This window comes from Lethenteron reissneri, chromosome 2 (genome assembly GCF_015708825.2).
Source record: "Lethenteron reissneri isolate LAM-NWPU_2019-01 chromosome 2, ASM1570882v1, whole genome shotgun sequence".
In the NCBI taxonomy this organism is placed as follows: domain Eukaryota; kingdom Metazoa; phylum Chordata; class Hyperoartia; order Petromyzontiformes; family Petromyzontidae; genus Lethenteron; species Lethenteron reissneri.
The window spans coordinates 5,368,487-5,382,680 of NC_083780.1; the positions used below are offsets into that span (position 1 = coordinate 5,368,487).

General features: G+C 46.9%; 1 protein-coding gene across 1 annotated transcript in view; it reads left to right on the top strand.

Annotated features, from left to right (window-relative positions):
- Positions 1-7,118: 7,118 nt before the first annotated feature.
- The window catches only part of LOC133341691 (slit homolog 2 protein-like), a gene marked incomplete at its 5' end in the record, with an annotated part of 34,477 nt that continues 27,401 nt past the window's right edge, over positions 7,119-14,194 (top strand). The window contains 3 exons of the mRNA XM_061550303.1: positions 7,119-7,301; positions 10,590-10,617; positions 11,345-11,487. Coding sequence (XP_061406287.1) covers positions 7,119-7,301; positions 10,590-10,617; positions 11,345-11,487 — 354 coding nt within the window. The remainder of the gene's footprint in view (positions 7,302-10,589; positions 10,618-11,344; positions 11,488-14,194) is intronic.

Here is a 14,194-nt window from a genome sequence, read left to right on the forward strand (position 1 = left end):
AGACGGAAGCTTGTGTTGCCTCCGAAACGTCGTGATTTTTATGTTATTTTACTTTTATTAATTTTAATGTTTTACCTACGTGACTTTACCGAAAAAACCTAAGAACATCTGAAACCTGTTCCTTTAAACTGTGTAACGCTTGAATTAGTGGAGCTTGTGTGTTGGAGCTACCACCTTGCACAGATCACGGCACGTGCAGTGCAGTCGCTAACGATTAGCTACTGCACAAAACTTTCAGTCATTAGCAGGTGCCCCCGGCTCTGCCACTTTGTGGGTTCCAGTTCAGGTGTCCGGTAAGTGGTTGGTTATTGGTGGTTGTTGTTGCTTCTTGTTGTTTGTTGTTGTATGACAGAGTGAAGTGTTATCAGTCAACATAACTCAGTTGCGGTACATCTTCAGTCAATATTTACTCAGGTCAATTCCTCCAGTTGGCAATTATGTGCCAAGGAAAGTGGTGAAATATTGCAATCAGGGTAATGATGAAGCTTCGACTTTGTGGGCCAATATCGGAAGAATGTTTTTTTGCTTGTGCCGTGCGCCGAGCATGATTGGGTAGAGCAGCTGTTCTGATTGTCGATTCGCGGGAAGTGTCACGATTATGTTTTTTTGTTTGTTTGTTGTATTTTTTGTGGGAATGTTGATGTTCCTCGGTTGTGGGAATGGTATGCCTGTCCATCCAGTTGCGTTGCTGTATATTTTTTTACAAGGTAGGGGGTAGGGTGATGTATTGTAATAGCGCTGGTTGGTGAACAGAAGAGGCAACTGTGGTGGACAGCCAGTACACATTCTGGTGAGTGTGTGCACGGGTGTGTTGGAAGACTGGAGGAACTGGGGCAAAGGTCACCTGCTAGGAGGTTCGAGAAGGGAGGCACGGTCAGGGCGGGGCCAGGCCACGCTGGTAGAATAAAAGGAGCTGAGAGCAGGAGCTCGAGGCTGCCGGTTCTGGGAGTGGACTCGTCTCGTCAATGCTGTCGTCTCGTCGCCGTCGTCGCTGCCGTCTTCGATAGATATTGCGCTGCAGGATAGTTGTTGGCTGTCTCAGTCAGCGACGTCAGTGATAGATGGCTAGTGTTGTATACAGGCTCGGCTAAGCGACTGTGGAGAGTGGGTGGACGAGACCGTGAATGTTAGAATAAAGAAGGTGCCTTGTCTCTGAATGGCTGACACTACAATGTAGTGTTGAACTTCTTTCACACTGTATGTAGCCAACCGTGCTAATCGGATATGTGGGGGAAGGACAGCAAACTTACAACAAAAAGCACTTCTTTTGAAGTGACTTTTCAATGGGGATTTGCAAATGCATAGCACACAGTACCTTCCTCATATTGGAAGGAAGAACGCTCCAGACGACCGCACACGTGAATCTGAAAGCGCGCGATGCAGTGACCGTTTTTGTTCGATGATTATCCAAAAGCCGCTGAGTTATGGTCTAGCTCAGGGGTCGGCAACCTACGGCTCCGGAGCCGCATGCGGCTCTTTACGGGCTGCTTCTTGACGATATGTACGTGAGTACAGTATGTACTCAGATGCATTGCGGCTCTTGAAATACTGAATTTTGTCCCGAATTGGAAAGAAATGGCTCTTCTTGTTATTTTGGTTGCCGACCCCTGGTCTAGCTCATTTTTATTAGGCGCTTAACCAAAACTTGCATGTGTTTTAATGAAATGTCTATGCAGTAACTTCACTCATGTATGTAAGAGAAGAGAGCATTACCGTTATGTTAAGGTATTTTTACTCAATCATACAGCTTTACACTTGTGTTGGTCAGCATGGGACTCAGCCTAAGTACATTTATGCAGGGCAGGCACATTCACACAAACATCCTCCAGCAATTCAACAAATTGTCGCGATTCAATCCAAGATAACACAGTTATGTATTCCTTGTTCATATTGTCCCGTCATTACTCGAAATAACCATTTTTGAAAATAAGTAGGAAATAAAATACGACTGTTTCTAATACACATTCTTAGATTAGTTTATTCTGATATATAGGAATTAATTACAATCTATTAATCTTTACATGCCCGGAAACACAAACACAATAACTATTGGTTCTTTTGGGTCTCACGAACATCACAAACTCGTCGCGGTACTGCCCGAGTTCGGCACGACCCACTTGCCGGCTGAGACGCAGGCCGTGTGAACAGGCGCAGTCCCAGGGGTTGTTGTACAGATAGATGGCTGGGGTCGGCTAATCACAGAGGCCGCGCAACAGCGACTGATAATGAAACCTATGTCATAGACACATACATCACCTTGAGACTATTTTATATTTTATGCTTGCGTATGAAATTTAATTTTAAAACACGACACCGCTCATCACTCGCTCACCGTCAAAGCACGAGTTTGTGATGCTTCGGGTCTTCCATGGCGTGTTAAAAGTAAATATACATGGTCACCGTGTCTTCAGCAAATGTCTATAAACATAATGTGTCTACGATGGTTGGTTTAATTCGGTGCAATATATGAGATATGATATGCGAACGTTTCGTGCAATGGCCCTTCTTCAGAGGAGAAAGAGAGGGCAGTTTGACTGATGTATGATTGAAGCCCGTGACCCACAGTAGGCCGCCTTGAAACTCGTGGAGAATGTGAAGTTGCCGCATGAACCCAGTCTCCCAATGTGTAGCAAACAAACTCCCCTGAGCAGTGAGATATCGGTAGAGAAAATCTAATGTCCGAGAGGGACGTAGCAGTTTCTGTTAGCGATCAGAAGCAGCTCTGTCATGAAAATATAGACAAGTTCATATGAATGTAGACATGCCCATATAGACATGTGCAATATACGGATACTGACCGCTGGTGGAGGGCTTCATCTAACAGTGGATTGATTGTGGCTACAGCTGCTGATGATTATATTAAAACGCGTACAGAGATGTAACAGTGACACGATACTGCGTGCCCGATAGGCAGATCACTCGAGACAGGCGATGCGACTCACATTGTGCAATGACACCGCGTTTCGCAGCAGAGCGCAGTGCAGCAGAACCCCCAAACCCATCCACCCCCCCGCCTCGTACTGCACTGCTCCGCTCCGATGCAGATGCGCTCCCCACTCGCATTCAGAAACATGCAGTGCCAACAGGATGAAGTATGCTCATGAATGCCCCATTACGATAGGTGTGGAGAGGTCTTCATCCAGCAGTTGATTGAGAAAGGCTGATGTGTTTCCACTGCTCACATGGGTAGACTTTGTGTCGTGCGGATGTCGGAACAGGCGAGACGTAAATATGGCGGTACCGTCAGTATGCACCACCACCATTTGTTATTGTTCGAGACAAATGCGTTGCATTTTGAGTCAAAGTGATCTGCTCAAATGAGCATTGAGTCGTTGGTGCCCATGTGTACAGCCCTGCGTATAGAGCCCTGAGTGAGTGGTGGAAATTCCACGTTCCTATACCCGGGTCAAGTCTCTCTAAAGGACAACCACTGCTGACTTCCCCACAAAGTAGTTTGTATTTTATCGACCGCGACAACAGATTCGTTACACGCACATCCAAGCGTATATCGTGAGCGACGGCATTGATGAATCGGTTCGCAAATTTAGTCTTCTAAGTCCATATAATCTTCATAATTATTTACCACATTAAACCAAGTCCTGCCTCATCATTAATTGTGAAGGCACAATCTCTGTTTATATAAAACATCAGTCGAGTTCACGTGCAAACGATATCACAAGGCTATCGGAAACATCAAGCAATTTCCTTTTGAAATAAAGCGTCCTTTATTTATCCGCAACATGCAACACGGGGATCAAGTTCTCAATGAAGCGAGGGGATGAGACCACACACACTGGGCCAAACACCTCCTCGGGGAGTCTCTCTATGCGATTGTTTTTCAAATTCAGGATCTGGGTGTTGTCAGTGATCCCAGAAGGAACTGAACTCAGTCCTTTGGCGTCACAGTCCGTTATTTGGAATCCAGAACCCACGTAGCACCAAGACTGCAAGGGGCGTGTGGCTCCGCGCGGCTCCTGCACAGACTTCGCCTGCTCCAACACTTAAATCGCCAAGCAAATTCGATGAATTTTACTTAGCAGTTATTTGTGTGTGAATTACGATCATGGGTTATACAAAATTCAGAACCTTCAGTTTATGTCTATTCTGTTTCTGTACATTTGTAAAGAAGCTCCGACGAGATGTTCATGAAGATTGAGGCACGATCTTTATTTTCGTATGTGTAGATGTTCACATCTCTCCGTCGAGTACTGCTCTAGCATATCCAACAACTCATCTTCGTCCCAGGCAAGTACCCCAACTGTCGGCAACGCTCCCCTGTTTAAATCTCTCTGTCCGCCCTTCAAAAGCTCCTACGTGTCGTCTCTTGCTACAATTTCGTCTCTTGCTACAATGTCATCTGTTGCTACAGTGTCGTCTCTTGCTAAAATATCGTCTCTTGCTAGAATGTCGTCTCTTTCTATAGTGTCGTCTCTTGCTAGAATGTCGTCTCTTGCTATAGTGTCGTCTCTTGCTAGAATGTCGTCTCTTGCTACAATGTCGTCTCTTGCTACAATGTCGTCTCTTGCTACAATGCCTTGCTCTCCGATTGTTTGACATATGGCCACCTGCGTTCTTAATTATCACAACCTGTTCTATTTCTCGTAGCACCTGGTCGTTCTAGTTTATAATCCTTAGAAGCCGTAGTGTGTAATGTTCAGTTATTTAGTACCATACACAAAGTTAGTTTTATCATTTAAATTCACAGATTGGCATGCTATTTTAATCCAGTAATAACACATTGTACAACATATAACGGTGTTTTGTGTATTTTTAGGGGTGGAGGGAAAAGGGTCGGAAAATTTGGAATTGGAATCCAAATGAGTATCGTTTCCATCAAATCCTAAGAACTGGAAGAGTACGGAAGGTAATAAACACATAGATGTAGAGGTATTGTTCGATTGAAAACAGACATGATCATGTACCTCAGTGGTAATAACTTAAATCAATGTAAACATTCACACCGAGAGGGACATATTCAGTGACAGTGTTGGTGTTCATTTTAATCAACCATTTCTACGGTGCTGACTACGATCGTCTGGTCCTTAACTTGGTGCAAAGAACCCCGACTGGTGATGGCGTTGCGGCTACCGAGGCATTGTCCGTGATCGACCACGAAAACAGCTAGGGTCAGGGTGTTGTTGTCGACAGGGAGAGACACAAACAACCTGGACTCGTGACGTAGAAGTAACAGCAGTCCGCTGTTGAAAACCGCCATCTCCTTCCGTGTCCAATCTGTCACGAACACAAAAACAAGCTACTCTGCCTCACAATAAATTATCCACGTGAACATCACTTCGCCGAGTGTGATATTTACAGAATGGTTTGACGCAAGTGGATATCGCTGAGCTTCCTATGAGATCCATTCAAGTTCCTTGAGGTCCACACACAGTCGAGAGCATCACTTACCAATCGCTCTACATATGAGAGTGATATCCATCGCATGACAGTCAAATCGTTATTTTAGTTGTCAAGAGCTGGAATGTAGACAAATTAAATGTGGCTAAAGTGCACGACCATCTCTGCTCTCCACTGAGCCAACTTGTTGGGTTTCAGCCACCCGGAAGAATGACAGCCGAATTTTACAGATGACAAACCGATAGTTTGTTAACAGATCAGGTTCACGGTAGGTCCTGGTGTCAATGATATGGGCCCGCATTCACTGTGCCTTCACTATGTAGTCCAGCAGATGTTCCTGATTGGAGCCGGCATGCACTCATTCATGATGTGGGAATTTGCCACAAATCTCGTCACACAGACAAATAGCCGAGAATACAGCAAACCCTTTTCTCTGGCGGGTAAAGTTATCGCGGTTTATTGAGGTAGAGTTCACCGACCGCGCCCCTGTGGCTCGACCATTCGCGGCTGGCCACGAGATTCCTGTACGCGTTGTGACTGCACTGCTCGTGGTGATGCTGCCACGGAAGCCCACGCGCGCCATCTTGTCTCCCAAGCGGCCCATCGCGGGTCCCAGGCCACGCGGTGTTTCCAGCCTCGAGTGAGGAGGCAGCGACGGTTGAGCCGCGGCTCGCGATGTTTCTTCCTATAGCTAGCGTACAGTACTGTACACGAAGACGTTTATAGTGTTTATTTCAATCAATGTAAATGCAGGCGTTCATCTCTCCATGCTTCTTTAAGGAAATTCTAGTTTACTCAAGTTTAACTATTAATGTACGTTATTATCCAGTGTCAACGAATTGCCAATTCTCCATGCCATTGGATTCACCATGTTTAAAAAATATTCCTCTCCAGAAACTCATACGCGTGCTCATTATGCAACACGTTTTCGGATTTTATGCAGACACGGCGTTAGTACGGTCTCGATTTTTTCAGGATAATTGTTTAGAAACCACAGACGCCTTTGATAATGATCTGCCACCGCTTGTCCGTCGGTAAGCACTCATCAGTTCCGTGTTTAGTGTTAAATATAAGCGACGGCACCCGCGGTCAGCGTTCAAACACGACGCGATAATTTTTAAACAAGAGCTGACTTGTGTCCATGCAACGCCTAACATCACGGAGCAGGGATCTGCTGTTCTCGCTACAGCACTGGTGGTGGCAGTAATCGTGGGAGTATATTAATACATTGATGATGGCATGTGATAATTATTATCAAAGCAGTATTTCATCCATTATAATCGTATTAGTAGTTCAATATTATTCGTGATGGTGGTGTTGGTGTAGCGAGGGACACGTGATTATGCGTGCCGTATATATGTACAGTAAAGTATGTTTATCTTCTTTCGCACCGTACGTAGCCAACCGTGCTAATGGGATGATAGCGAGAGACCCAACGACTCCAGCAAAGACATCGCCTCCAATAATTATGCCTCTTGACGATTACTTACACAAGTATTGATATAGATACATTTCATATGAAGGTGAGTACCTATTGAAATCTGTTTCTGTATGCTCAAGGGAGCACCTGCTAAATACATTAATGATCCAATAGATTTACAAATAACTATTAGACGCAAATATAACACAAATCCCAACCAAATTGAAAGTGATCAGTGTTAACTTATACATGTTTAAACACAGGACTCTGAAAATGTTGGACCACACGCGATGCTGCTCGCGTGCAAGGGGAGGCCGCTGTGAGCTGCCTCTAAACCGTCGCCCGTCTCTCGCAGTGTTCGTGCTCAGGGACAACTGTGCGCTGTGAACGGATAGGCCTCGTGTCTGTGCGTGCGGGAATCCCCACCACCACGCAAAGGCTGTATTTGGGCAGCAATCAGATCACGAAGCTCGAGCCTGGGGTGTTTGACAGTCTGACGGCACTGGAGGAGACACGAGACCATGAGGCTCCTGCTATTGCGTTGCGATTATGTGTATGTAGTGCTTAACTTTACACGACAGCTTCTTGCTTTTCTTTCACACTTTATTTCTGCAAAACTCGATCCAACATTCCTTCCGGTGCTCTCTCCGATCGCTCGCCACGTTCCGCCGGCCTCGCTCGCTCCACGTTTCCCCCTCCGTCGAGTCTCCACTCTCTCCGTTCCAGTCCAGCTGCTCTTTATCGGCTTCTCCGTCACACTCAGCCGCTTCTCTATCAGCTTCTCCGTCACACTCAGTCACTCTCCGCTGGCTCCGCTGTCACCCTGCTCCACTGCTACCCTATACTTCTCCACTGCTACCCTATACTTCTCCACTGCTACCCTATACTTCTCCACTGCTACCCTACGCTTCTCCACTGCTACCCTACACTTCTCCACTGTTTCTGGCTCCGCTGCTTCGGCTCCAACATCTCTCCTCTCCTCCCAGGCGCAAACTCTCGTCTGCTTCAAAACCCCCTCTCGTTATGCCCAAGCCAATTAATCTCTAATTAATCAGGTGGCGTCCCCCGCGATGCCCCTCGCCCCCAGCCCCCGCTGGCACCCGCCACGTGTTCCAGACAACGCGGCGCCACTTGGCGACAATAACAACCTCCCGGCCAATCAGCGCCCTGTGTCCTTAATTGCCCCCTACCCGTCTCTGGCCGCCTCCTCACGCCTAACGACAATAACAACCTCGACCTCATTTGCTCCCACTGTACTCTGCTCGTGCGTACGCCCACTCATGCGTGTGGCACGTATTTCAGGCACTACACGTATAATAAAAACTACATCTTTCATATTTACACAAAAGATAACGTGACATTGTTTTTCGGACATCGTTTACGTGAATGTGTAGCTTTAAATAGTAAGGTTTTGATAATCCAAATGGAGATGATTTTATCTGACAGATATTTATGATTGTTAACATATCGCTTCAAATAACATATTTTCATGACAGTGTTTTTTTGTGGATAACATAAATGGAGTATGTTTGAGTTAATACGTCTCTTTGAAAGTGAATTGAGGTGACTGTAAGTCTCATCTTCGTCCCAGGCAAGTGCCCCAACTGTCGGCGACGCTCCCCTGTTTCAATCTCTCTGTCCGCCCTTCAATAGCTCCTACGTGTCGTCTCTTGCTATAATTTCGTCTCTTGCTACAATGTCATCTGTTTCTACAGTGTCGTCTCTTGCTAGAATGTCGTCTCTTGCTACAATGTCGTCTCTTGCCACAATGTAGTCTCTTGCTACAATGCTTTGCTCTTCAGATGTTTGATGTCTGGCCACCTGCGTTCTTATCACAACCTGTTCTATTTCTCGCTGGCGTTGAACAAACCGGCGGTGAGCATCATCCGGCGGCTCGTATGCATCCGCCATCTCGTCGAAAACTCTTCCCAACGTTTTCTTTTTCTCGGCCTTTATAGAACGGAAGAATCGCACTGACTCGTCGTCGAGAAGAGTTGGTAGAACCTCCAGTGCCTCTGAGTCAGTCCACCTGGCGGAGCGCACCGCCGCCAAAAATCTGCAGGCGAAAGCACTCCAATCGCCACCGATGGAGAATTCTTTAACGGTTGTCAGATGACGACTGCGACTCCTTGCTGCGCCGTCCTCAGCAGGTGACTCATCACGCGGCATATTCAAAATGGCGTTGCATCGCAACGTGTCCAAGATGGCGGCCCCTCGCCGCGGAGAGCGCAAGATGGCGGCTTCCCGCCGTTCTTACCCTGCCACGCCCAAGATGGCGTCTTCGTGCCACGTAGCAGATGGCACTGACAGCGCAGGCAAGGCGGAGGCCTGTGAATCACCACCGGGCCTCCCCGACGCCGTCCTCGGCGTGACGAGCTCGCACAGTTGCGCCAGCACGATTTTCAAGGTCTCCAGCTGCGCCGCCATCTGTCTCCATCGTAAGTCCGCGTCCTCCGGCACGGACGGATCCACCGACGCGGCGACATCTTGTACTCCCGGACCCGTACTCGTTCCCGCATGGATCTCCTCCTCCATCGCAGGCAGGTCCACCGCCTGAGGAAGGTCGTCGTCGTCGGATGATGTAGCAGATGATGGTGCAGGAATATTCTTTCTTCTGAGCTGTTTTGACATGCCGTTTCACTTCTGACACCAGTGTAATAAAGGACTCTTTCACTGTGTCTGTCTCCATTGTCCTTTATTTGGATTCTTACAACTTGTCCCACACGGCCCTCGCTCAGAGCCTTCCCGCTTGGCAGCTTGACAGCTGCCGTCGCTCCCGTAGCCTTTCCCCACTCCCGATGCAGCTCTGCTGCAGGCTTCCCTCTCAGTCTCTCCGCCCGTGTGCAGTCTTTCAGCTGCTCTCGCTGCAGCTCCACCGCTGCTCTCCATTCCACCCGTGCCCGGACACCGCTGGCCGACGGTGCCGAGTCTCACCGCGTGGCGATCTCGCCACTCTCCACCCTCTGCCCTGCGTGGCCTCCTTCTGTCTTTATTCCCACACTCTCTCCTCGTCTCTTCCGGTTACCGCCCTTAAGAGCTTACCCCTCTCCCCCACGTGACCTAACCCCTCCCCCCGTGACGTCATATCCGCGAGGCCGTTTACGCCCGCATTACATATACATAAAATAATGATCCAGTAGCTTTTCCAATAATTGAACTTCAGACCGAAATGCAAAGCTCTATAAAAAAAACACATCCAAATCGATCATTGTTAGCAACGTATATATTTAAACAAGGCACTCTTAAAATATTTGAGAAAACATTTGAACAGAAATCTTCAGGAAGAGGTAACTCGTGTAAATGTTGAACCACGCACGACGCGGCTCGCGTGCAAGGAGAGGTCGTGGTGAGCCGCCTCTAAACCGTCGCCTGTCCCTCTCATTGTTCGTTCTACGGGTAAACTGTGGACTGCCTGCGGGAATCTCCACCACCACGCAGACTCTGTATTTGTTCAGCAATCAGATCACGAAGCTTGAGCCCGGGGTGTTTGACAGTCTCACGGCACTGGTGCAGACACGAGACCCTGAAGCTCCTGCTATTGCTACTGCGATAGTGAATTATTGCGTATGATCACATATTTCATATTAACACAAATTATAACTTAACATTGTTTTTCGGACAGCGTTTCGGGGAATGTTGGTGCCTTTAAAAAGTATAACTGACAATTAAAATGTAGGTAATTTTACGTGACGGATGTTTATGATTCTAAACTGATGTTGCTTCAAAATGACATAAGTGCATTAACGTCTTTTTTTGGATAACATATATTTGTGAACGTTAATATTGTTTGCTTGATTTAATACATCTCTGAAAGCGAATCGAGGTGAATGTAATAGGTCTCTGTGAGAAGCATCAATGCGAATGGATCACGTGGTTATTAATAACGCGGTAATCTATGACATTATATTTACTTTATTTACTTGACACGTCTCTCATTTTAACGGGCAGATCTCGACGAAAGTTAACTGGAATCACTTTCACTATCAAAATTTAGTAGAAGTTGTTTTAGATCATGAGTCTCTATGATAGCGAATGCAGGTTTTGTCAACTCCCATATCTGCACGAGAGAGAACGGCCCTGGTTAAACACTTTACGTGAATGGATTTCGCTCTCACTAATATATTTCCATGAGACTGGTGGTAGTTCGCTTTGGACAAATAGCATGGAGGCTACCACTCAACTGAAGTCTCTAGAAGTGAAGAGGCCACTTTGAACTGACAGGTCATTCGCATTATCATAATCCATCAGTATCCGTTGGGGTGTTTGACAGTATGCATGTGAATCAAGAACAAGTTAACGAACACATCTGTATTTCAGTCAACGCACGTATGTTTACGTAAAATGTGTCAATGAAAATGAAAGAATGTCGCTGAAGCTAATATATCTATGGAAGTGAAAGGAAGTTGCTCTCATTGTGAATGGACATTGGTATGAAATACGTATGTCTATAACAATAAATTGAGTTCGCTGAAACGAAACATTTCTCTATGCAAATGAATGAAGGTCTCTTTAACTAATCTCGTTTTAAATGATGTCGCTTTCATTAACATATCTGTAAATCTACATTAGTACCAGCTGGGGTGTTTGACAGTCTGACCCAGCTGACTCTTTTGTCTCTGAGTGGCAACCGGCTGCAGGCCCTTCCCGAGGAAGTGTTTGACCGCCTGGTGAATCTGCAACGCCTGTATCTGAATCAGAACCAGCTTAAGAGCGTTCCCAGGAGCACGACTGGCGGTGGAATTGGAGCCACACGCGTAGGAATCAGGCGACGGCTATTGAGGGCATCAACCCTCGTCTCCATGAAACAACCAGAGATCCGATGTGTCGGAGAGACAGAAGACATCATCAGCTACAGTCGAGTTTGAATTAATCCCTCGCATGCCCACGGCATATTCTGCAACTCCAACACGCAGAGCCTGTATTTGCAGAGCAATTGCATTACAGTGCTCAAACTCGGGTTGATTGACAGTCTGACTGGGGAGACGCGAGACTCTGGGGCTGCGTTAAAACTACTGTAATCTTGTCCCAAGCTTGAGTCCTCCAACGAAGTGCAGGTCCATAGCTCCAGCTCGCTCCACGCCACCGCATCCCACACCGCCATCTTTCACATTGCAACACTGCACTCCACACCCGGGTTCTTGAGCCATAGCCGGGGGGAGGTGGGGGTGGTGCAGTAAGGGTGCTTCCTCGTGTTTTCCACAAAAGTGCTTTTCTAAACTAAACTTTTCATTTTACCAGGTCAGGCCCACTAAGCTATCTAGCTCTTTTTAAGAAGAAATCTCGTAACAAATGATGGAAATGTATCGCAGCCAAATACTCAATGCGTGTTTCTAAATGTCGAGGGGGAAAATCAGGAGGACCTGGAAAAAAATACGCGCGACCGCCGGGAGAACATGCAAACTACAAATATACAGCAAGCGTTAGGGTTGGAATCGACCTTCCAACCTGCTACATATCAGGCGAGGTAGTTAACATCTCGCCACTGCGGCGCACCATCACCGGGGAATGTTAACGTCACGGCCAAGACGATCATCTGTTAGGCTCTTTGCTTTTGTTACCACCACGCGCTGGTTGTGAAAGCAAATTCCATTGCCAGATGAACGCCGCGTATTCGGCCAAGGGTCTGCAGCTCGTTGTGAATTGAGATGACGGTTCACCGATTGTCTGGCGATGCTGCGTTGGAAGTGGTGCTGAAGCGCAGTTAGCAAGAGACGTCGACACATTCGTAGATCATCCTTAAGAGATGAGGAGAAGTGAGGAGAAATGGGGAGACGTTTTTAGCTGATGGGCTCAGCGCAGTGTCCAATGAGTGCACAAACAACCTAGTAAATCCTAATCCAATATAATTATGTTACACATGAGAATCCACTTGCTGTGGCTCATTCCAGCTGAAAGAAATGTATGCGAGGAACCCACTTGGCAGGGCTTGTGGGAATGTGCGCCAATGAGTGAGAATAAGAGGCGTATAAATGTTGACGTCCTATTCCAGGGCTATTCTCTGGTGGTAAACTGTTCATTGTACCAGTTTAATGGGGATCGGGAGTGTATCAGTTAACGTGATGCGCTATAAACACGGCGACCCGATTTCGATTCCCACTCACGGCCAACACCAGCGACGATTATCCGAACCAGTCCTGTGCCTCCCCTAGGTCAAATCAACCTCAAATTACTCACATAGGTGTGGACGTAAACCTGTTTAAGAGCATTGCAGGGCGATAATTTTGCTCTCCATCGAGTGTTATATGCATGGATGTGTGTGTGTGTGTGCACCTAGCCTGGCACAAGCACTGCGTCGGTTGTAGGGGTTTTGACCAAACGTCACTGCTGAAGTGGTGATGATCATCACTTGCTTCTGATGTTCGCCGTGGCTGACGTTTAATCCAGGTCACCGTGTTCAGAGCGCAGTACGTTAACAACTGGGCCCACCACTCCCCGCGGCTATCTCTCACATTTGCCATTTTAAACAAATCACAACCTTCTACATATGCTCATAATGCAACGACTGTGTAGGCTACTTTATCATTCGTCATCACGAGGAGACTGGGAGAGACGAGGAAGCTGTTGAAGAGGTGAGGAGGCTGAGAGAGGCGAGAAGGCTGAAAGAGAGAGAGAGGAGGCTGACAGCTCCGCGCAGGGCACAGTCCCAGGGGTTGCCGTACAGCCAGATGTAAGTGAGGCTCTTGAGGTTGTCAAAGGCGCCCCTGGGAATGCTCTTCAGCTGCCCCGCGTTGATCCGCGATTCCTTTGCAACTGTGTTTTGTTAACATCGCAATGCAAGTCACGCGTGCACAGCTTCTCGTGTGATAGCATTTTCGATTACTCGGCAGAGCGTGACATCAAACAGGTGAGGAATAGACACAACGGCTTGGCATCGGTCGAATCAGTGATGGTTCATAGCCGTGATGATGCAGACAAAGACTTCTTCTTGGTTCTTTCGGTAAAGTCACGTAGAAGGGAAGAAATAAAATAATAAAAATAAAACATAATAAAATAAAATAATTCTCACGACGTTTGCTGCTTGCGTTGTAGCCGAAACGTCGTGAGAATTATTTTATTTTATTATGTTTTATTTTTATTATTTTATTACTTCCCTTCTACATGACTTTACCGAAAGAACCAAGAAGATGAATCCCTGCAGTCACGAAAGCTTTAAATCGAAATCAGACAAAGACTGTCACAGAATCCTCGTTTCAAAACAATCCCTCACACACACGTGTTGTCTCCCCAGTGCTGATGCTTACTAACCGTGCCAGGTACTCACTTAAGGCTGAGTAAACAGAGGGGAGGCCCATGCCGGGTTAATGTATTCAAGACTGATTGGAACCAGTCATGAATCGATCTTTAATGTTTTGGCTCCCAGCATAGGAGTGTGAAATTTCCATATCCGCCTTTCCGACGACAATGCCAAAATATTGGAAG